Source organism: Dendrobates tinctorius, unplaced genomic scaffold, assembly GCF_039654945.1.
Source record: "Dendrobates tinctorius isolate UK_male_01 unplaced genomic scaffold, ASM3965494v1 ptg000131l, whole genome shotgun sequence".
Taxonomy (NCBI): domain Eukaryota; kingdom Metazoa; phylum Chordata; class Amphibia; order Anura; family Dendrobatidae; genus Dendrobates; species Dendrobates tinctorius.
In genome coordinates, this window is record NW_027361799.1 from 3,250,461 (window position 1) to 3,276,261 (window position 25,801).

Sequence of the window (25,801 nt, forward strand, 5' to 3'; positions counted from 1 at the left end):
TTTCCTGTCCCTAAACAGGAATGAAGAGGTTGTGTTCCATGGATGGGGCCGGCGACATCCCGGGGTTCTCCTTACCATGAGCCGGGCAGCCAGGGTCGATCGTCCTGCACCTTCCTCCCCGTTTCTGCTCCCGCCACTGGTGGGACCTGCACCATCCTCCGGCGCTTTGGCAACGCTGGATGGTGAGTGGGGCTTGGGGCCTCCCGTAGCTCCCCAGCCCGGTATTCGCTCCCCCCGTGCGCCGCATGTCTGTCTCTCCTGAGCGGCATACACCGGAAGTGACGCACACCACGAGGCCAGGAGACGCGACGTCACTTCCTCCTTGCGTTCCACAGTGGAACTCGCCGCCATCTTGGTGGGAAATTCAAAAAAAGGGGGGGAAAGGAAAGTAGCGTCAGGAACTTGAGGGGGAGCGATCTCATCCGATTGGATGAGGAAAAGGAAGCTGGATCTCTGCTCCTATTTAAGGACCCTGATGGAAGACGCCATAAAGTAGGACAAACGTCTGCATGATGGATGCGCCTTCCCTGAAAGCCGTGTCTGCAGAGCCTAGCTCAAACCCTGGCCCAGTGAGTACACTCGGAAAAGGGTATGTACCATTTTGGTTTAGGACCCATTCTTAGGGCCCCCCTCCTTCTCTCTCTTTCAGGGAGACAAGGATCCTACACCAAAAACGGAAGAAAAACCTACAAGCCGAAAATGCGCCATCTGTAGGAAAAAACTCTCCTCCGGTTATAAATAGACATTGTGCCAGCAGTGCACGGCAAAAATCGTACGGGAGGAACAACCATCCCTGATAGAGGAATTAAGGGGGATGATGCGACAGGAAATCCAGTCGTCCCTATCTACCTTCTCCCAGTCATCCGGGGGGGGGCCCTCAACCTCAAGGAAGAGGAAATACGCCCCAGAGGACATCTCAGATTCAGAACCCGAATCATTGGTTTCGGCGGACTGGAGGGAAGAGCGTGAGCTAACCCCAGTCCAGTCAGAAGATAAGAAGTGGTTCTTTTCCTTAGATGATATGGAGGAACTACTCTTAGCAGTCAGGAACACAATGGGAGTAGAAGAAAGGCCACCCCGCTCAGTGCAGAATGACCTAATTGGTGGCCTGAAAATGGTTTTCCCTATCCATGATAATATCCAGAGTCTAATCCTGGAAGAATGGGGGGAAAAAATAGAATTTTCCTCCAGCCCCCCACAAAACTTGGAAGTTACACATCTTCCATCAGCAAAGCTGCAAAAGGTTCTACACGGCGAGCTCCAAAAGATGCTATCATCAGCAGTAATCTCTCCAGTCCCATAACAAGAACAAGGTCAGGGCCACTAGTCCCGACTGTTCTTGGTAAAAAAGCCAAGTGCGAAATACCGGGTCATCATCAACCTGAAGAAGCTAAACCAATATGTCCGGTACCAACGCTTCAAGATGGAATCGATAAAGACTATGATACCACTGATTGGACGAGACTTTGCCATGGCCACCATAGATCTCCAAGAGGCCTATTACCATGTTCCCATCCATCCCATTGGCAATATCTAAGGTTCGCAGTCACTCTAGACACGGAAGTACAGCACTTCCAATTCAGAGTTCAACCCTTCGGCATCTCTTCGGCACCCCCGAACATTTACAAAGATAATGGCAGAAGTGGTAGCATTCCTCAGAGGGAAGGAGATATGTCATCCCTTACTTAGACGACCTCCTGGTCTTGGCTCCCTCCCACACACCATTCTAAGACAACACCTACAAACAGTTCTACAGACCCTGACGTCCCTGGGCTGGATGGTAAACATGGAGAAATCAGACCTGAATCCCTCAACCAGGAAGATCTTTCTAGGGACACTCCTGGATTCCCACAACCAAATATCCTTTCTTCCGTCCACCAAGCAGATGAGTGTGAGATCAAAAGTTCGGACTCTAAAAAGTCAAAGCAGTGACCATAAGGTTTGCCATGACAACATTGGGGTCAATAACTTCATGCATCCAAGCGGTCCCCTGGGCCTAGGCCCACTCAAGGATACTCCAGAGATATATCCTTTCCCGCTAGAACAAAGACCCGGAGACCCTCAATACGAGAATCTCCCTACCCCAGCAGGTAAAGCTGTCTCTCAACTGGTGGCTCAACAAGGGAAATCTAGCGACAGGGACACCCTGGATACAAGATCCCATGACGTCAATCACAACAGACGCCAGCAAACACGGCTGGGGAACAGTATCGTCTCAGGGAATCTTCCAGGGACTCTGGCCCAGAGGCATGGAAAAACAATTGTCAAACTACAGAGAACTGAGAGCGGTAGAAGAAGTCCTAAAGGCAGCAGAAACATTAGTCCAGGGAACCCATGTCTGAATTTACTCCGACAATATGACCACTGTGGCCCATCTACGTCATCAGGGCAGCACAAAATATGGAAGTCTGCAAAACATTTTGGCACGGATATTCAGCTGGGCAGAACACAATCTCCAGTCCCTTTCAGGTCTCTACCTAAAAGGATCTGACAACACCGAGGCAGACTTCCTAAGCAGGACAGACTTAGATCCAGGGGGATGGAGCCTCAACACCAGAGTATTCCATACCTTAACCAAAAAATTGGGTCTCCCAGAGGTAGACCTATTTGCGAGCCGGGAGAATGCCAAAACAAAGCATTACTTCTCCATAGGGCCGAACGAGAATCACTCAAGAGTGGATGCCTTCGCTCACCCGTGGAACTTTGGACTGGCATACGCCTTTCCGCCAATTCCCCTAATATCAAAAACTCTGCAAAAGGTCAGGACAGACGGGGTCAACACTATCCTGATCACCCCTCTCTGGCCAAAAAGGAGCTGGTTCGGAGCCCTAAAACTGAAGAACTCAGAGGGTCCCCTGATCCTGCACACGGACCGCGACCTTCTACATCAAGGTCCCATCATTCACCTGACTCCCCACAGCCTAAGCTTGACAGCCTGCTTTCTGAAACCACAATTCTGAAAGCCAGAGGCCTCTCAGATGCAGTGATAGCTACACTTCAAAAAAGTAGGAAACCAATCACAAATGCCATATATTCCAAAATATGGAAAACCTTTTCAGCATGGTACGGATCCACTCCCATAGATCCCTTCCACCCCAACATGTCAAAAATCCTAGACTTCTTACAGGACAGGTTATCCAAGGGTCTGAAACCAAGCACCTTGAAGGTACAAATATCAGCCCTAAGTTCTTTCTTCGATCAAAGCCTGGCAGAGCATCGATGGATCAAGAGGTATATGTCAGCAGCTTCCAGAATCCATCCAAATAAATCCAACATGGCCCCGGCATGGGACCTGAATATAGCACTAAAGGGTCTAACGAACCCTCCATTTGAACCTATCGACCAGGCCTAGATAGATAAACTATCCTGGAAAACAGCACTACTCGTAGCCCTTACAACAGCAAGGAGAGTGGGAGACATTCAGGCTCTGTCCATCAGAGAACCCGATCTAAAATTTCTGGACGATAGGCTAATTCTTCGGCTTCCTTTTGTGTCAAAAGTGTCTTCAGATTTCCACAGATCCCAGGAAATAATACTGCCCTCCTTCTGTGATGGAACGAGAGAGAAAGGGGATTCCATTCACTGGATGTCCGGCGAGCAGTTCTGACCTATTTGGAAGAGACAAAACTTTGGAGGAAAGATCAGAATCTCTTTGTTCAGTATGGCGGACCAAACAAGGAGAAGAAAGCGTCCAAAAGCTCCCTAGCTAACTGGATCAAAAAAGCGATAACGGCCGCTTATAAAAACCAGGATCTACCTCCTCTGGTATCCCTGAAAGCCCACTCCACCAGAGCTGTCTCCGTCTCCTGGGCAGAAAAAGCTGATGCATCCATTGAGCAGACCTGCCAGGCCGCGACCTGGTCTTCAGTCCATACCTTCACGAGGCATTATAGATTAGATCTTATGTCAGTACGAGATATAGCCTTTGGCAGGAAAGTCCTGCAAGCCGTGGTCCCTCCCTAAACCATTATCCTTTGGTATACCTCCTATGTGCTGTCGTGGAGGGTCTTAGAAACCCAACTACCGGTAAGTGTAGTTCTATTTTCAGTCTGGAGCTGAATGTTCTGAGCTGGGTGGCGTCAGGTCTCTTATACCCCTGATGATGCTGTGCCACCAGCCAATCACTGCAAGACCACAACAAAGATGGCTGCAGTGTTACAGTGCCTTGTAGAAAGTCCCTGCATGGTGATTGGGCCTCTAAAGACCGCCAAAAATGCTGGGTGGAGACCTGAGTTAACGCCGAGTAATCCCAGAAATGCTCGGTGCTTGTCGAGTACACAGAGTACTGTGATACTCAGGTGAGTAACGAGTAGTGGTGAGCACATTAGCTCATCACTAGATGTGAGTCTATAATCTAATATACCTGTGTCGTATAATGCACACTGGAAAGTGTGATTTTTAATAGTGCTTCTTTTCAATAGCACAAATAAGTTATATTTTAGAAGTCTTTAGTTAAGGATTATTTGTCTTTTGCAATTTAATTACTTTAGTGTAATCCTATGCTGACTTTTTTAGGACAGCAAATTTTTGTTTTCTTTCAATTAAAGGATTTTTTTCTGGGTGTCTGTGTTTTCTTACAATGATTATGGGGTTAGTAATAGGGGTGTCTTACTGACCATTACTAACCTTGGGGCTTGATGAAACCAGACAATACAAAGGTGACACTACCACCCCTTTTTGCCACCGCTACAGAACAAGTGGGAAGTGTGAGGCTAAGTGCCAGGATTGGTGCATCCTAAAGATGTGCCTTTTCTGGAGTTGCTGAGAGCTGTTTTTTTTTTTTTTTTTTAGCCTTGGGGGCTAGTATCCATGGCCCCTTCCTAGGCTATTAATATCAGCCCGCAGCTGTCTGCATAGCCATTGCTGGTTTTTAATTATAGGGGGACCCTACATCATTATTTTTTTGGGGGGCCCCCCATTTTAATAGCCAGTAAAGGCTAATTATACAGCTATGAGCTGATATTAATAGCCTCGGAAGCTCAATGGGCATTACCCCCTTCCCAGGCTATAAACATCGGCCCCCAGCTGTTGGCTTTCCCTCGGCTGGTTGCAAAGATTGCACGGGAGTCCACACCATTTTTTTCCAAAAAATATTTTATTAAATGTTCTGTAAGCTGCACACACTGTATTAATTGTATTTGTCACAGACATCTATATACTGTATCTCCCTAATCTATTTGTATTTAGTGTATGTAATCCATCTCTTCTCCTCTGTCGGCTCCAGCAGAGATTTTACAGTACACAGCACATGAATTGCCAGCTTTTCTTCTACCTATGCATGTGTATATATACATGTCACTGACATATGTATGTATATTCTATTCTAACTTGTCACTCTGTGATGTTACTGTTTGAAAATCATGTGTAAATGACATAAAGCAATTCTCTATGTAAAAGCTCATGTTAAAATCACACTGCATTCGGATGTAAATCGGATGCTACGTGTGAAAAATCAGATTGTACTCACATGACACTCGCATTACCCTCCTGCGACTCTTGGCACGGAGACTCGGAATTAATTTTTATACGTTTAGTGTGACTCTGGCCTTAAAGCCCCGCCACACACAGATCGCTGATTTGGTGATGCCACAGCGATTTTGCCAGCGATATCGCTGTGTGTGACATGCAACAGTGGCTGGTCCTCCTGCCTGGTATCGCTGATTGCGCTCGAACATCCTGGGACATTTTTTGATCGTTGGTCTCTCGCTGTCACACGCAGCGATGCGCGCTGGCCAGTGGGAGACCAATGATCAGCGATGCTGGGAGCTGGTTTCCAATGTAAACAGAGGGTATTTAAGAGCCGCGCGGCTCTTAGAAACCCGCTGTTTACCTTGGATACCAGCTTGCTCGCTGGTCCTGATCGCTGGTGGGTCTGTCTAACTATGTCCCAGCGATCCCATCCATGTCGGATCGTTGGTGGGATCGCTGGGGCATTGATGCGTGTAACGGGGCCTCTAGCTGTGAATTCTCACCAGCTGGCTATAGTCCTAAAATGCATGAGAGAGACCAAAGTCATGCCGGAAACAGTAAAGATGGCCGATGATTATTTGCCTTTCTTCTCAAACCCTTGAGCCTGTGTTTTGGTTTCTGCTTCTCTGTTTGTGAGCGACTACAGAAGTGCCTTTGTCTCATGTGTTTTGGTTCTGTGTTTCTGGCTACAGTCTGTTTAGCTGAAAACAAGTGTTTGCATTTGTCTACCATATCATCTTTTGGGTGCAGCTCTATATTCTTTTACACACTAACATTTCCTATTAGTGATGAATTCATTTGGATGTACTGACATTGTTTTGAGATCTAGAGCTAGTCTGTGAAATTTCAGCTAAAGCCTGTTTCATATGTCCTGATTGTCACGCTTCCACCCCTCAGGGAGTCTGGGATGCAGTTACTGACAGCTCAGCCATCCAAAATGGTATAGGGGTGTGCTGAAGCTGTTGATACTTTGACAACTTGACCATACAATCTTGTAGAGGGCGTGCTGAGCTATCAATGTGTTGAGTGACAGCTCAACTATCCAATCTGAGATTGTGAGGTGTCGGCTGTCTCAATGTAATCATTATTCCTATTAATTGCTATTGCTTATTAACTGAGCTATGTCTCCCAGATCTTTGCCAGACATACATTCAGTGTGTGAGGTTTGTGCTTCCTGTGCCTTTAGTTCTATATACTTGATGTTCTGCCGCACCTTGGACTTCATTCTGACCATCTGCCTGTTTAACCCCTTCAGCTCTGATTCGTTATCCTCCCGTTACTCTGACCTCAGAATGTTTCCTGACTATGCATTTGTCTCTTCCTTCTGTTTGATGTACCCTCCTGGCTTCTGACCTTGGACTCCTTGACCGCTCTGACTTAGTTTGGCTGTGAGAAGTGACTAGCATCACACTGATATTTCTGGTACTTGAGATATCAATGTCCATGTGTGTAATACTAGCGGCAACCATATGCTGCCCATGTGCTGCCTCAGTAGCAATTTTGCAAGGTGAACTCGGTAACTTCTGATGATACTTAGGTCACCAGAGTGTTGCCCGGCTGGGAATGCAGTCTGTGACCTGTGGAAATGTCGACGATGTTACTTTTGCAGCAGTTCATTCATCAGTGATTCTCAAATTGGAAGGTCGCATCTTGGCCTCGTCCAGGTTGAAAACGATTTAATTCCAAAACATGGATGGCTACATGGGACAGAACGTTGGACAGGTGAGGGATATGGTTGTTTTTTTTTTTTTTGTTTTATTGCAGGAGACGAGGGCTTTAATGGAATTAAGCTTTAGGTGAGTTACTATGTTTTTATTTTTAAATAAAAATTGAAGTGTTTTATTGTTTATTTCAAATTAAAGACTTCATACTTGATGTATGGTAAATAAACACACATCAACTATAGGATTAGCAATGGAGAAGCATTTTATAGATGTCTTTTCATTACTCATTATTATTATTATTATTATTATTATTATTATTTATTGTTATAGCGCCATTTATTCCATGGCGCTTTACATGTGAGGGGGGTATACATAAAAACAAGTACAATAATCTTAAACAATACAAGTCATAACTGGTACAGGAGGAGAGAGGACCCTGCCCGCGAGGGCTCACAATCTTCAAGGGATGGGTGATAATACAGTAGGCGAGGGTAGAGCTGGTCGTGCAGCGGTTTGGTCGATCGGTGGTTACTGCAGGTTATAGGCTTGTCGGAAGAGGTGGGTCTTCAGGCTCTTTTTGAAGGTTTCGATGGTAGGTGAGAGTCTGATATGTTGTGGTAGAGAGTTCCAGAGTAGGGGTGATGCGCGAGAGAAATCTTGTATGCGATTGTGGGAAGAGGAGATAAGAGGGGAGTAGAGAAGGAGATCTTGTGAGGATCGGAGGTTGCGTGCAGGAAAGTACCGGGAGACGAGGTCACAGATGTATGGAGGAGACAAGTTGTGGATGGCTTTGTATGTCATGGTTAGGGTTTTGTAATGGAGTCTCTGGGCAATTGGGAGCCAGTGAAGGGATTGACAGAGGGGAGAAGCTGGGGAATAGCGGGGGGACAGGTGGATTAGTCGGGCAGCAGAGTTTAGAATAGATTGGAGGGGTGCGAGAGTGTTTGAGGGGAGGCCGCAGAGCATGAGGTTGCAGTAGTCAAGGCGAGAGATGATGAGGGCATGGACTAGGGTTTTTGCAGATTCTTGGGTGAGGAATGAACGGATGCGTGAAATATTTTTGAGTTGAAGTCGGCAGGAAGTGGAAAGGGTTTGGATATGTGGTTTGAAGGAGAGATCAGCATCAAGGATTACTCCGAGGCAGCGAGCTTGTGGGACTGGGGAGAGTGGGCAGTCATTTACTGTAATTGATAGGTTCGTAGGGGGGGTCACGTGAGATGGGGGAAAGATGATGAATTCTGTTTTGTCCATGTTGAGTTTCAGATATCTAGTGGAGAAGAAGGATGAAATAGTGGACAGACATTGAGGGATTCTGGTTAGTAGGGAGGTGATATCTGGTCCAGAGATGTAGATCTGTGTGTCATCAGCATAAAGATGATACTGAAAGCCATGAGATTCTATGAGCTGTCCCAGGCCAAAGGTGTACTCATCTGTGGGCTTGATGTCTCCACATAGAATAAAGGTGACATCAGCCCTACAATTATTACCCCACTTGCCACCACCACAGGGTAAGTGGGAAAAGTCAGGCAAAATGCCAGAATTGATGCATCTAATAGCTGGCTTGGGGGATCAATATTCATGGCCCCTTGCCAGCCTGAGAATAACAGCCCCAACTTGTCTGCTTTAGCTTGGTTGGTGGTCAAAAATGGGGGGGAATCCATGCCATTTTATAGAATTATTTATCTAAATAATTAAAAAAAAAATGTGGGGACTAGGAATGAGCAAGTACACTCATTAGGATACGGTACTCGAATCCTAGTGAGTAAATTTCACTACTCGCCTCGCAATATAAGGATCTCCCGCCCAGCATGTGTTAGCCAATCACAGTAAAGCGACCGCCTTCTTTATTGTGGCATTACTGTGATTGGCTAGCCGCGCAGTGTCATAGTCATAGCCTATCACTATGTGTGCAGGGGTCTGTGAGGCTGTGTGTGTGTGTGTGTGTGTGTGTGTGTGTGTGTGCGCGCGTGTGTGTGGAGAATGTGTGCGTGTCTGTCTGCGGGGCTGTGTGCGTGCGGGGCTGTGCCAGGCTCTGCAAACTGTGCCGACCTCTGCGGGGTTGTGCCACACACACGCCCACGTGCACAGATAGTCTCCGCCCACACACATTCTCAGCCCATTACTAGCATTTCCCAAAGACTTACATTGGACTCGCTACTCGTTACAAATACCCGAATATTAGGAGCTACTCGTAGCGAGTACAGTGAATCCGAGTATTTCACTACTCGCTCATCCCTAGTGGAGACCCCTCCATTCTATTCTTGATAACCAGCCTTACAAACAGCTGAGGGTTGCAGCCCACAGCTGTCGGTTTTGCCTGGCTGGTTATCAAAAATACAGGGCAAACCACATTGGGTTATTTATTTATAATGAAGGCGGCTGAATACTCCCATCAGCCTCCACTTGCTTTCACTGTAAATAGTGGCAGCAGGTGTAGGCTGATAAGTGTTGTCATCCAGTTGACCACCGCCTACTCTCACTGTTATAAGTTGAATGTAGTCCTCAACATTCTCCCCTGCTCACGTTGATATCGGGCAGAGAAGGGGAGAATGATCAGAGCGGTCTTCAACATCCAGCATCAGGGAACAGCTCTAACATTAACACTGCTTTCTAGACGTTTGTGTGTGACACGGATACATGAATGTCATCAGTATGCAGGACATTTTGCAGCCCATGCTGCTGTTAAACAGACATGTCAGCATATTTTGCCCATGGATACATGGTTTATGGAAACACTGTGACATGGGCACAGACCCATTTAGCTCAATGGGTCTATGTATGTTAGTGTCTCTGGTACGTGTGAAAACTGTCGCCATACGTACCGCACACACTGACCGCTGAAAGGGGCCTAAGGATTATTGCTTTGCTATTCTCTGCACCTATCTTCTGTTGTCTTTAGGAAGTAGGCAGTATATTTTTGGTGGTAGTTTTATTCATTGCTTGGTATTTCATGATTTACTTCACTCGGTGATAATTTGTTTGTTCAGCACACTTTCCTTTTTGTAGGTAGTTCACATTCTGCTCTACCCTTCCATTCATTAGGAGGAATGTGAAGAACTCAACAGCTTTTTAGGCAGATAGATCTGAATTGCCATCTTCTAGCTTGTGGTTGGGGCAATCTCTACTCATGCAGGAACTACTACGGACCACTGTGTCAGGATCTCTAGTCTGTACGGGAATCGGTATGGTCAATTGCAATTTCTAATTTGTTCCCTGTTTTCTCAAGTCAGTTGCTACACTAGCATAACAGTATTTTTACTACACATAGGAATCATGTTACAAATCCCTATCCAGTGACAAAACAAAGTTCTATTTTCTCAATTAGCAAAGGTGTATGGTTTTGGGAAATGTGGAGCTAGCGCATGTATCTAATGGTCTCTTCTATTTTTCTAGATGGGAATTCCAGAAGCGATGGTGAAGCATTTTGCGCTACAGTTGACCAATGAGCTAGAATATAAGCATGAGTAAAAAAAAACTGATGCATAAAGATTTAAAACCAGACCAAGGCTGCTTCCACATTAACTAGGCCAAAATCATTCAGACACAAGCTATTGATACTCATACCATCGATGTCACTCTTCATTCCCTTCATATCCTCTGATATCAGTCGATGGTCTCGTCTTGAGATCCAGGACTGACACGTGGAACTTTAGTGTATTACATTGCATTTACTGGAAATTTTACATGGGGAAGGAGCAGGAGAAGGTGATCCTATGTTTGAAACATTTTGGAAACAATACTGCACCTCCAGGACACTGGACCAAACGTACCAATAAAGCTCATGAATTATTCAATGTATTGTTCTCTGAAGATGCTGCCACCACCACTACCAGGAATCCAGGAAACACTTTCCTGAACTATCTTGACTTGACATGGGGAGAAGATGACTAGCTGAAAAATCCCCACAAGATTGCAGAAGCTAAAGTTGAGATGGAACATTTGGAAGAGGAATTCATTGTAATTGAAGGTAAGGACAAGTAGACTGTAGTGGAGAACCAAGGGTACATTTAATGCCTTAGGGAAGCCACTTCTACTTCAGTGACACACTGCTGATTTTGTCTGACAAATTTTAAGCAAGGTACATTCCCATAGGGTATATTTGCTTCAGAGTTCACACAGGTTGATATACCCACGTTAACATATCCCTTGTATGTGCCTTGCTTATACATTTTTTCTTTGCCGGTACAGTATGAAAACTCAAAACCTTTCCCTAGGAATTTCTTTGTTTGAATAGTGCCACATTTAATTTATCTACTTGTCCAGGGATTGGTGCAGATACAGATAAAAGGGTCAATATTTTGAGTAGGACTATGTCCACTGCTATATAGTTAAAAGGTTATCTTGTATATTAATTGATCTATATCATACGCTAGAATCATATGTATTGATTGGTTGAGTACACTTATTAATTGATATTTGATTTTTGATTAATTGACATCATCTCTCGCCTTGACTACTGCAACCTCATGCTCTGTGGCCTCCCCTCAAACACTCTCGCACCCCTCCAATCTATTCTAAACTCTGCTGCCCGACTAATCCACCTGTCCCCCCGCTATTCCCCAGCTTCTCCCCTCTGTCAATCCCTTCACTGGCTCCCAATTGCCCAGAGACTCCATTACAAAACCCTAACCATGACATACAAAGCCATCCACAACTTGTCTCCTCCATACATCTGTGACCTCGTCTCCCGGTACTTTCCTGCACGCAACCTCCGATCCTCACAAGATCTCCTTCTCTACTCCCCTCTTATCTCCTCTTCCCACAATCGCATACAAGATTTCTCTCGCGCATCACCCCTACTCTGGAACTCTCTACCACAACATATCAGACTCTCACCTACCATCGAAACCTTCAAAAAGAGCCTGAAGACCCACCTCTTCCGACAAGCCTATAACCTGCAGTAACCACCGATCGACCAAACCGCTGCACGACCAGCTCTACCCTCGCCTACTGTATTATCACCCATCCCTTGAAGATTGTGAGCCCTCGCGGGCAGGGTCCTCTCTCCTCCTGTACCAGTTATGACTTGTATTGTTTAAGATTATTGTACTTGTTTTTATGTATACCCCTCCTCACATGTAAAGCGCCATGGAATAAATGGCGCTATAACAATAAATAATAATAATAATAATATTGTCTAGTAGGACTATAAACACAGTTATGCTAAAATCAAAATAGTGTCCACCAACATATCAGTCTTTAAAAGGGGCCTCAGCCTGAACCAATTATCTAATAATAGTAAATAGGTGTTCATGAAACATGACATCAAAAAAGGGATAAGAATTATCCAAAAGACACCTCTTCACAAACATAATTAATAAACACAATCCCCTTGAGAAAGCACATCTGCAAAACGCATGTCAGGGAGTTCAGTGGTATCACAGACAGAGGCCTACAGCAACATGGGTAAGATCAATTGATAAATTACTGTTCCGTTTGGTAGAGGTTTTTTTTTCTCTGACCTGGTGGAGCTTTACTGTGATCATTTAACTGTGTTGCGTCCTGAATTTTGGTCTGTTTCACTGTATGTATGGACTTGAGTCCCTATTTTTTTCTATACCTCATATATGCCTCGTGGTACACACGGTCCAAGTTGTCTTCATATCTGTATGTTTATACCTCCAAAGATTTATGCTTTTCTATTAATTATCTCTTTGTGAAGTGGTGTGTTTTGGATAATTATTATCCCTTTGCTGATGACACCATTATGTTAGTAGTACTTTTTGTAGTTCTGCACACAGCACTCTACATGTGTGTCTTGGAGTGATACATATTTGTGTTTTTTGAAGTCGTCTTATTAACCATTCCCTCCTATCAATAGGAACATTGTCTAATTGTAGAAGAGCATTCTTGGGTTTTCACAACCTTTAATCACTAAAATTATTGTAACTTCAGTACTGCATATTTATTGATATATTAATGTATTTCTCTACATCTCTCATATTGTAAAAAACACACAAAAATTGAGCCTGGTTTGAGTTGGTACACATGCAGCACGTAAATGCATGTTCGCACTGGCCGTAGAAAATACAAAACCTACAGGAAACAAAAAAAACAAAATAAGCAAAAACCCTAACTAAATAAGTAAAAAGCAAAAGTGCATTTAAATAAGAGTTCTTAGTAATACTGTGTTTGATCAAAACTGGCATAAAAGTCATCCCACCATCGACAAGGTGACTCTGATCGGGATGGTCCTACACTGTTTAATATTAAAGACCTTACCCTGTTTCAAAGTTGACCTCGGTGTGTGAATAAGGGCAGACAAAAGGACCTGGTCCCAACCAGTGGAAACCAGTCTGGGGACGCCTCTAAGGCCGGGACAACACATGTGAGAAATTTGGACAAGTCTTGCATGTTAATACCCGGCACTGCCGCCAGCCCTCAGGAGCAGAGTGTGCGGCTGCTTGTATTGCTATGCGGCTGCACGCTCCGATCCAAGTGCCGGCGGCAGTGCCAGGTATTAACAGGTGAGACTCATCCGAGTTTCTCGCATGTGTGATCCCGGCCTAAGGGCTTACTCACTTGTGAGAGACTCGCACGATGCTCATACGAGTCTTTCGCATGAAAACCTGGCACTGCTGTCGGCACTCGAACCGGAGCGTGCGGCTGCATAGAAATACATGTAGCCGCATGCTCCAGTCCGAGTGCCAGTGGCAGTGCCAGGTTATCATGTGAGAGAGTTGTATGAGAATCATGTGAGTCTCTCGCAAGTGAGTATGAGCCCTAAATGTGATTTCCAGTTCAGGAAAATGGTGGCCACACCCCAGCTTGTACAGAATGCGAAAATACAAAGAAAAAAACACAAAAATTGAGCCTGGTTGGCGTTGGTACACTTGCAGCATATAAATGCATGTTCACATGGGCCATATAATTTACAAAACTGGTGGGACGGCTTTTATGCCCTGTTTTTTAATCAAAAACAGTATTACTAAGAACTGTTATTTAAATGCACATTTGCTTTTTACTTATTTAGTCACAGAAGGGTTTTTGCTTATTTTGTTTTCTTGTAGGTTTTTCATCTCTCATATTGTGACACTTGCTCATGTAATAGTTGGTACCAGTCATGTATCTACATTACATCATATCATTAAGATAAATATTCATAATAGATTGTAAGGTCTCCTGTGTGGCCTCTGACAGTTTGTAGTCTTCTGTTTTTTTTTTTTTTTTTCTAGCTATATCTTTTATTAAATTATGTAATCAATAAAGACTTTATATTGGCAGCTTTACTTTGGTTTACTGCTTGTAGGATGTATAACTTGAGGTGGGTTTTGGTGAAATTGCTAACACCACTCCTCAATTATATATCTATTGGTCTTACTTGTAATAGGTTTTGGTTCTTCTGGAATTTTGGCCACTCAATGAGCAATCCCCTTTCTAGTAACACTATAATGGGCAGATATGTTTGTTTTTTTTCTTTTAAAGATTTTTTTTTCATACATTTATATTCTTGTATAACCAATTATGTGTCTCAAATTTCCCAAGAATACATAAAAAAAATATAGAGGTAGACTTGGCATTAGATCACTGAAAGACAAAATAAGTTAAAAATAATACAATTTAATTACATTTTACTTAATATTTTAAAATCTTCCTGGTATGATAAATATGTAGCGAATGGATATTTGTAGAGACTGATTATGAGGGTCTGATCTTGCTCAGAATATGAGGGAAGACTCTGACGCAGATGTAAAAGTTTGGAGTCAAGGGAGAAGGAGACACCTGAGGCTATGAGAAATGTCTGATTGTACTAATAAGCCTCACAATAACCAGTGACCACAAAGGAGCGACATCAAGGGGCTAATGTGAGGCTAATGGCCACAAGTGAAGCCCCTCTGAGTACATCCACATGTAATTCTAGAAGCTGTAGATCTATGATGGGTCTCCACAGGTGATCCATTCTGAGGGAAAGTCTTCTGGCACAGATCATTGATGGCTCCTAATTGTTAGTACATCTGTAACACAAACAAGGACAAACACTGTGATGCCCCCTATACATTAGATAGCGATCAGCCCAATGATCCAAGGTAGCTAAATCCATTTAGTTATCAACTTTGCCTTGGGACATTGCCATCATGCTGGGAAAAAAACATTGCTCATCTCCACATTTCTCCTGGATGATGGGAGAAGTTGCTCTTGAAGGATGTTTAGTTCACATTTTTTATTCATGGTCATGATCTTGGGCAAAATTGTGGTGTGCCATCTACGTGGTTGAGAAGACACCACATGAGTGGTCTCGGAATGCAAAAATTAAAAAAAACGTGCAGGTAACCACTTCTTTATTCCAATAACATTAGAAAGTTTCTCATGCTGTCCAAATTATCATCTCTCTAAGAGCAATCTAAGAGATCTTGGCTTGGACAGCATGAGAAACTATTTAATGGTTTTGGAATAAAGAAGTGGATTTGCTGCCACCTTCATGTTTTGCATCTGCTCCTGTTGGTCAGCTGTGAAAGCAGCAGCCATAATGATATGTAATGGAGGTGTCTACATGAGCATGGTGAGTTCTGGATTTTAATCCGATTTTCTTTGCTATGGTCAGCATGCTATACTATTGGCAGCCACAAGACCCATGGTGGTGCTCATCTTTTCATCAAACAATATGCCTGATCAATCTCTACCTCAAGATTAGACAACCAGAAAGAGACAATGGAGAGATCAAAACAAGTGTAAAATGACTTTACCGTCATGTCAATAAGATATGGATTTTCTATTATAGACACAAATATCAGACAGGTTTCGGCTTCAGTTGAGACTTTTAGGCTTTTTTCCCCACTATGGTGAATATACTGTATGTCTGTTAGGCTAGAGTTACACGACCATATTTACTGTCATCTGAGAAAATCAGCTCTATTATGCTATGAGTTTGCTGATAGTGTGATCTCAACACAGTGTGGAGAAGATAGAGGGGAAAAAAAACAAAAATTTTCCATCTTCTCCATTTTATCAGTACGTAAAAAGCAGAAGCAAAATGGCGCATTCTGCAGTTTCTTCTTCGGGCAAACTTGGTTCATAGAAAAAAATGGGAATTTGCACAGCCCCTTAGAATAACATTGATCCAAGTGCCATCTGATGTTTTGTTGGACCACACACACTGATCGAAAATATTCTTCTCTGCACGTACCCTGAAAAAAACTGCTCATAGCAGGATAAATATTGGGGTAAAGCTGACATGAGCATCTTAAGAACACATCTGGACATTACAGCTGTGGACAGGAGCTAGTGTGGATCTTATGTTGTAAATCTACAAAAATTTACAGCTCAATGTAGACAAAGATTTCATAACCCTCATCCCGATATGGCTGAAAAATCCGAGCTGGCAGCAGAGTTATGAGAAGGGTTTCCCTCTGTACATATATTGACAAATCCCTAGAGTTACTGCCTTAGGGCCCCGTCTCACATAGCGACTCACCAGCGATCCCGATAACGATATCAACGTGTCAGGATCGCTGGTGAATCGCTACATGATCGCTGGTGAGCTGTCAAGCAGACAGCTTCACCAGCAATCAGCACAGCGACGTCCCTTAGATACCCGATGTGTACGTTAGTTACCAGCTCCCTGCATCAGCGCGCTGGTAACTAACATACACATCGGGTATCTAAGGGACGCATGGATACTCGATGTGTACATTAGTTACCAGCAGATCGCTGGTCTCCCGCCTGTCACACGCAGCGATGCGTGCTGGCCAGCGGGAGACCAGCGACCATAGAAAAGTCCAGAGGTTTCCCAGAGCGATCAGCAAAACCGGCAGGGGGGCCGGTCGCTGATCGCTGTCACACACAGCGATCTCGCTGGTGAGATCGCTGTTGTGACACAAAACTTGTGACTCAGCAGCGATCTCGCTGCAAGATTGCTATCTGTGACCGGGGCCTTTATTCATAACCTTATTAATACTGGCCGGACTCTTTCTTCACTGACCCCCAACAGCAGATTCATATAAAATGGAGGTTAGTCAGGTGGTCGGGAGAGAAGGCTGCTGGTCCAGTTCACACTTAGCCTGTAATGAATACTTGATCTTTTTGTGAAAGACATACTGGCAATTGATGCCTATGGGGCTGTTCACATTTGTTTTTCTTGAGTAACGACTGTAAAAAAAAAAAAAAAAAAAAGTGGTGTCTCCATTATATTTTTTTGTTGTTTTGCAAATCAAGATTTGCCCATTCAAGAGAAATGGTCCCGAAAGAAAAACACACTCTGGCATCCATGTGTTATCCATGTGTTATCCAAGTGTTGTCCATTTTTAATATTTTATGAGTAGGAGAAGCTTGAATTTTTTTTTTTTCTTGGCACAAGCGAAAAACAGACAAGGATCAAAAATGGGTAAAAATCAGATGAAGCGCTCTGATCAAAAAAAGTTTGTTATTATAATGAAAACTGCCTATCGGAGACTTTCCTGGAAATAGTTTGTGCTTCTGCAGTAGATAATTTGGAGACATTTACTAATCTCACCTAGATGTTCCCTACATTTTCCCGACAGAATCTGAGATGGAGTCTAGATTTTTAGATCAATTCTGACAGATTAATTAGTTTGAGGAAGAAATAATCCCAAATTAAATTTGAAAAAAAATCTTATTTGCAAAATTTTGTATGGATTGTAAGTGAATTATTTATTTGCCTCCTTCATTATCCACACAATTTGGTACGGATGTAATTTATTAATCTTCCCGCAGATTTTTCTCAGATTTGTGGCAATATTTACAAATCTGCCAATTCTGAGCGCTGTGTGGACTTCTGAAGCCCCTTCACATTATTAGATATATCTAGAATGAAATATCTGATCTCAGCCATAATGAGCGACCGTTGTCTGTGGTGGAAATGACCGATTGTGCGTATCGACCAACGAACATTTATAATTGATCAAAACACTGGTCCAGGAGTTGGATTTTCTCAGCTGATGATCAGTTCTAATGCTCGGAAAAAACCATTGGCCGATATATGCTGTGATGTGTTTGGGGCAATCGGAGAATGATCGTTCATTGCCCCCATTTCGTCTAATGTGTATGGGGCCTTTCCCTGTAGTTGTTTTAGGAGTTTCACTTTAGGACAAATGGAAATAACAGAATAGTCTATGTAATAATAACTTCAGCTGGGACAAAACTATCCTACAAGATATGTTAGGTCAGTTTATGGCCATAAACACTGAATACTAGAACCTGCCTGGCAAATGAATATTTCTATAAAAATATGGGACCAGTTTCTCTAGTGATGAAAGCAGCAGTAGAATAAACTCAGAACTGATCACACCATCAATTTACCAGCAACAAAAACAATACTAAGGTGGGCGCCTCCCCGGTGCCAATGTTGGTTTATTCACAGCTAATTAAATATCAATGAGGTGTAAATGAATGTCCTGCTTCTAGGACACACCTAAGTCAGTAATTCAATGGAGGTTTTTGGATTAAAAAAATGCAAAAGCACAAAAGGGTCTTATCCAAGAAGTAAAGAGGAATCAAAGGGTAAGTGATAATGCATACATTCCAGCTGCCGCTGCGTCTGAGGGTGCGTGTATGGAATATGGGAGTATCTTGCACTGCTGAATGAACGACAAGCCAAGATGTAATGATGGTTTACTGTCAGCGCATTTCACAGTATCTCCGGCTGAATAAATGAAAAATTCAGAAAGGGCAACAAGGGGAAAGGTTATACAATCATGTGGTAGAGGATAAAGCTCATACATCAAAAAGCGAATATAACAAAAAACAGAAGTATCATTTTATCATTGAATAAAGTCGGTAATAAAATAATTACGCTTAAAGAAAAAGAAAATTCTGTCCTTGTAAGTCTCTTTAAAATGTATCGTGTCAGGTTTGAGCTCAATACAGTGTGTCCGTAAAGTCATGGTGCACTTTTGACCAGTCACTGGAAAGCAACAAAAGACGATAGAAATGTGAAATCTGCTCCAAATAAAAGGAAAACTCTCCTAGTTTCATACCTACTCAGTGCAGTTCTATGTGGGCTCCATTTGTTTCCCTACACACATCCAAACGATAGTGACGTTCTTGCCACACACGGGTAAGGACGTCTGGTGTAACAGAGTGAATAATGTCTCTGTACATGGTGTTGCGTCATCATCTGCCCATGTGCACGTGCTGCAACATCATCCTACAGAAACTGGGAGGGTTTTCCTTCTATTTGGAGCAGAGTTCACATTTCTATTGTCCTTTGTTGCTCTCATGTGACTGGTCAAAAGTGCACCATGACTTTATGGACACACTGTATATTGTGGGGAAGAGATCTCAGATAGATCTATGTAGAGCGTGAGGCTATCACTCAGTATTGATTACATATGTGGCAAGTTACTCTTTGAAAGAAAAAATTGTGCTAAAAAATAGAAGTTAGCTAAAAAAAAGTCAAACCTGAAAGCATTGTACACATTATACACACACCAAATAGTCGCGACATCTGTAATGGAGGCGAGGCCAAATACTAAGAAGCCCCCCCCACACACATTAGATTGCTGTCAGCTCAACGATCTGAGATACATGTGAGATATGACCGGGATAAAGAGGAGAAAAGTGAGATGGATAAAAAATAATACCTAGAGGCAGCACACCAAAATTAGTAAAATAAAAAAAAAATAGTGAAATTTATTGGCCATGTGGCGATGATAAGGATCATAGTGTGAACCTTTCTCAGGATTGCAGTGAATATAATAAAAGAGGAATCATTATGCTTCCACATGAGCTATATCTATCCCAGTTATAATAGTACAAACTATAGAGATGCATTAGGCCTTAAAAATGGAATTAAGGATTTGCTGACTTTATGCTTAACAAAGCCCAACTCATTGATCCTAAGGGATCCTCCTCAGTTGGGGCTGCTCCACTAAAGGTGCTCAGCTATCCAAAGAGATCCATATCTAATACAGACACAGATCTCTAATCCGAATCTAAAAGTAGAGTAATCAGCTAACCAAAATGATTGGAGCAGATAAACGGCTCCAAATCTTCACATCCAATTGTAAAATATGGTAACATCTATTGTACAATGGGTAGCAATAGGGGGATCTCTTAGGACCAATGGGTCGGGCTTTGTTAAGCAGAATGTCAGCAGATCCCTTTATATAATTCCAAAGGCCATAAAAAATGTAATAGTGTGCAGCAGGTATATGGAAAAATTGGCTATAATAAAGGTACACTCTTACATTTGTATAAAGCGTTAATATTCTGATTGGCACCTTTTTTACCCTTTTCAAGATGGAGCCAATAACTCCATGTGTCACGGAAATGCACATTACACTTGGAATATCTTTTTTCCATTTTACCTTTACCAAGATGGCACCGATGACTTCCTATGTTATGGAGCATGCGCAGACTTGTCTGACGCCTAGGATCTTAGGATCTCTCTTTCCCTATTCACCTAATTTACGGGTCACAGACCAGCACAGTATAATCACCAGAACGCCGAACGAGGTGACATTATCGTGGTAATAACTTCTGTTAGGCTGGGACAAGTCACCTTAGTTTGGGTTAATGATTTTTACACATGAGATATTTCTATCCCAATTGCTGCACATTTGTAATATTTACTGTTTATCAGTGTGTCAAGAGTGGGAGAAGAGGGTTGGATTGACAATCCAACACAATGGGCAGCATTTTGAACACAAAAGTGGTCATAAACTTGTAAATAACTCCTGAAAGAATAAAGTTATGTTAAAACCAAGCACACCATTGTTTTTCTTGTGAAATTCTCAATAAGTTTGATGTGTTACGTGACCCTTTTCCCATTGAAAAAAATAAAGTTGGATCTAAAATGGATGACTTCAAAATGGCCACCATGGTTGCCACACATCTTGAAAAGTTTCCCCTCTCCCTTATACTAATGAGCTACAAACAGGAAGTTGATATCACCAACCATTCCCATTTTATTTGGGTGTATCCATGTAAATGACCCACCCTGTAAATAAAGATTTCATACACCTTATCCCAATATGGCTGAAAAATCCGAGCTGCCAGGAGAGTTATGAGGGGTTTTGCTCTATCCATTTTTTGATGAACTCCTGGAGTTACTGCCTTGTTCATAACAACCATGGTAATATTAACCAGACTCTTCACTGTCCCCCAACAGCAAATTCATGTAAAATGGAGGTTATTCGGGTGGTCAGGAGAGAAAGCTGCTGGTCCAGCGCACACTTCAGACTCAATCAAAAGTCTCTCTTTCATGGATAGATCATGTGCCCATTACAGGCTATGGGGCTGTCCACGTGTCCTTTTTTCTCCGAAACCATTGGACAAAAAAAAAAGATGTGAAGTCTCCATTTTTTACCTGTTTCTCAAGACAAAAGGTCCACAAAAAACAGTGCTCGCATGGTGCCCATGTTTATCCAAGTGTTGTCAATTCTCATCATTTTTTTGAATTTTTGGAGGATTTTTACTCTCCTGTGGCTGTGCTTCTATTTTTATTGTTGTCATTATTTAATGGGTAGGGTAAGCTTGAATTTTTTTACACAAGAGAAAAACAAATGCCCCTCTGACATGACAAATGTATATTTATATAAAAAAACATAGGGCCAGTTTCTCTTTTGGTGAAAGCAGCAGGTGGTCATTAAGGTAAGATGTGACTGTAAGGGGCAGAATAAATTCAGAGCAGAGTACATTAGCAATTTACTAGCAAAATAAACAATACTAAGGTGGCTCCTCCCAGCCACCATTGTGCCACATTCATCTGTAATTCAATGGAGGTTTCTGACATCCAATTGGCTAATGAGAAGGATGGACATCAATGCCAGGTAGCTGCTTAACTATAAAAGCTAGAAGAGTTTCATGAGTCTTGTGGGCTTATTCCTGAGAACTTCTCTGTGGAGATAGGACCTCTCTGACTGAACCATAAAAAAGCGACATCATTCAACTTTTTGGAGCAGAAAGAACTTATAATTTTCACCAAAAACCTGACCCAGGTAAGATCACTCTTGAATAGTATATCCATTGGTGTTATTTATTAGGAGTTTGGGGTCTTCTTGCCAAATAACCAAACAACAATTATTCAGATTTGTAGTGCCATTACACTGGTTACAAATTCTAATTTTCTTGCTTGTCCTAATCCTCAAACATATAAAAGATACAGAAGTGTTTGTATCTAGAGATTATTATCATAGAACCATTTAGATTTATCCTAATTTTGATATTATCAGTAATTATAATGACTTCATGGAAAAGTTGCTGACAGCAAAAATCCTAATTAAGATACTGACTGGCATTTATTTTTGTTGTATGATGAGTTTCTAAATTATGATAGCTGCCTAAAGAACTGAGGACTGTGATCACCAAATTATGTTGTATTAATCGTGTTCCTTATGTTTTCCTATAGGGTCATACAGAGTTTCTGAGTTTCTATTGGTTAGCACAAAGAATCACCAACTTTCAAGCAGCTATGGCCGCCTTCCAAATCTTGGAAATAGTGGAGATTTCTGAATGCTACAATGTCATCAAGGAGCTTGGCCAAGGGTCATTTGGAAAAGTTGTACTTGCACAGAACAAATTAACAGGTATGTGAACAATGCAAAAACAAAGATGATCATTTATGAACATCGATGAAATAAAAGTGGCAATTTATGTATATGTCTAATATATTAATGACTTTAACTGGCCATGGAGATGAGCTATTTATTTGTAGGTCATTGGTAGGTCCACAATATTTTAGTAACATCAGCTGTCAAAATGCCCATACACCTAGGAGTAAAATCATCCAAACCTGCCAAATTTGGCAAATTTTGATCAATATCTAATGTGTATAGTTGGGTTAAATAGGGATCATATGACAATAGAGAGGTCAGGAGAAATAAATGTTGGCCAAATGTTACCTCGCTAGCTGTCAATAGTAAGTGGGGGCTTCATTTCTTCTGTGTCATCAGCTTTCTTCAAAGTCAGATGGATCTGCCAATGGTCTGGAGACAGATATCCATGTGTATGACCAACTTTACTCTCTCATGTTATAAAAATGTCCATCTAAAAATATTAATAGGCTCCATCATCCATTGTGAACCTGACAGAAGTCATTGAGAGACAAAAGGATTAAGAAGTTGGAGTTGGGTCCCCCAGTTGTTTTTTTTTTTTTTCTCACTGGAGATAGTTGGCTGCAAGATGATTCAGACAGTGGCTCTTTTATAGAGAACACAAACATGTTTTCGAGAGGTCCCGTGTTTAATGTTAGACAGCGGCTGTCAAAATTATCTCCAAGGAGGAAAAAAATATCATGAGTTTTAGCTCCAACCGCTCAATCTTTATACCCACAGCTGAGCCAAATGTTTCCATGTACTGGTGAGTTTGGAAAGGTGACTGTCAGCGAAATGATAGATCTTGTGTATATTCCTCTAGATAGTGACATTTAAGCTAAAAAAACAAACAAACAACAATTGTGTATTGAATTTCTATCTTTCTGATATTTCTGCTCACTGATATCTTTCTAAGATTTGGAAGGATGCCAAAATTGGCTGTTTCGGTCAACTTTGTTCTAATTTTCATGGCAGCCTCAGCCTGTCATTCCCTGACTTTCATCTAAAGTATTTTTTTTGTTTAATCATATTTGTTTTTAATTTGAAGTAAAAAGGGGATAAGTGGATGCCAAGCACATCTGGCATCATTTTTATAGTGATAAACTTGGGATTAAACTGGTGTTATACATTTTTCTTTTTTGTGTGTTTTTTAGGAGAACCAGCAGCTGTGAAATTAATAAGGAAGGACAGAACTAAACTGGAAACCTTTCTGATGGAGTTGTCATTGTCAATCACCCTCTCTGACCACCCGAACATTATTGGCACATATCCCATCTTTATTGGCACAATGGACCACTATGTGCTGACTCAGGAGTTGGCAACGGCGGGCACCTTGCATGATATTATCCAAAGTGAGGTAAGAAAGGCCGGCTTCAGTTCTTCTCTTACAATACATACGTACTTTATTGTGAAACACCAAAGCTTGGAGATAGACATCAACAATAAGGGAGAGATTCTATATACTCACATAGCCAGTTAGCTAACTAATGCGTATGAAGCTCTTTGGAAATACATCAAGCCTTTTAAAGGGTGGAAGAGTCTTTTATTACAATGCACTTTTTGATGCCACATGACCATCACAGAATCAGTTTTACCTACTGCAGCATCCACTGTCCCAACAATAGCAAACTGTTCAAATTTTAGTATTTTTGCTTTAGATAAAGGACTACACAAGTAATTCTCATGATACTGATTTGTTTTCTGCAGGTTGGAATTCCTGAGGAGGCGGTCAAGAGGTGCGCATTACAGATATCTTGGGCCCTCGACTATTTGCATGGTAGACGATTGGTGCACAGAGACCTGAAGCCAGACAATGTGTTGCTCATGGACAAGGACTGTTATGAAATCAAGCTGAGTGACTTTGGTTTGACCCAACCAGTGGGAACCTATGTGTCCTCCATGTCACATATTATTCCATACATGTCTCCAGAATTGAGTGAATTGAAAGAAGAAGAATATTTAGTCTTGAGCCCTGCTATAGATACTTGGGCCTTTGGGGTTCTTCTCTTTGTTATTTTGACTGGATATTTTCCCTGGCTGGAAGCAATAGAGACAGACGCAATGTACAAAGAGTACATCAACTGGAAGAAAAATCCAGACCAGATTCCTCCACCTGCTCGTTGGGAGAGGTTTTCAAGAGAAGCCATTAAAATGTTGGGCAATCTCCTTGTTCAATGTCCATCTTCTCGTCTTCCAATTCTGTCTGTCTTTGATTACCTCAATATTCCCTGGAAAATAAACGTCTTGGAGTATGGCACCAACATGGAGGCTCAGGAGGAAGATTTGGTAATAGAAGTTGTGGAGGACAGCCAATAGCTTCAGTTTATGATGAAACAGAACCCGGAAAGCAGCACATTAAGTCTTGGAGCAGAAGTCGACAATCCAATCATATTAATCCATTAAGGAAAATAGAACTTAATATGTGCCTTATATGAGCATGCGCCAGTTGCTTTTTGCATCCTCTGTATACACATCTGTGATTACTGTTGTTTTTTACTTCTTCTTGTATTTAATTATATTTTCAATAAATTTTATATTTTTGTATTTATGGTATAGTTACCTTTCTTTGGGCTGAAAGCTCTGATTTTTGTGTAGGTTTGACTATGCAGGGAGCATCCCTTTCTTTTTTGGAATATGCTGTTTTATCTCACCCACTGTGTCGGCTTAATTAAATTCATATTGATCCATGCAGAAGGAATCACATTGACTCTTCAATCCAAAGTGGAAATTTCGAAAGGCTTCATGGAAGGAAATCATGGGGCGATCATTCTAATCTCAAACTGGTGGTCGAAACTCCAGAGTGGACTACAATTATCAGAAGTCTTTTGGTTGATCTGAATGGGACCACTGAAGAACACAAGGAACATGTGCATCTGGTCACTTAGCATACACAAATGAGCATTTTCAGTTCCTGCATCTACTCCTCCTACTTCACCTCCTCTTGCGGCAGAGTGGTCATGGCTACTGAGAAGACAGGCATAATCACACAAAAAAGTCCAAAATATTTACAGCCCTGTATCTGTTAGGATTTATGTATCCCTTCAAAAATTTCAAACTATTCACACAAAATGTTACAAAAAATGAAGACTACACTGGTAACTTAAAGGGTACTTAATAAAAGATATTTTTATTGAAAATCAATGTTAAAAGTATATCAAGCGAAAAGGTACTGAATAT

General features: G+C 42.1%; 1 protein-coding gene across 1 annotated transcript; it reads left to right on the plus strand.

Moving 5' to 3' along the window:
* The first annotated feature begins 2,357 nt into the window (after positions 1 to 2,357).
* Positions 2,358 to 25,168, plus strand: LOC141048039 (serine/threonine-protein kinase SBK1-like). The gene is made up of 4 exons (XM_073543366.1): positions 2,358 to 2,759; positions 22,441 to 22,618; positions 23,779 to 23,981; positions 24,332 to 25,168. Exons 1-4 carry the CDS (start codon positions 2,358 to 2,360, stop codon positions 24,938 to 24,940), a joined length of 1,392 nt encoding a protein of 463 aa, XP_073399467.1. The 3' UTR covers positions 24,941 to 25,168.
* The last annotated feature ends 633 nt before the right edge of the window (positions 25,169 to 25,801 follow it).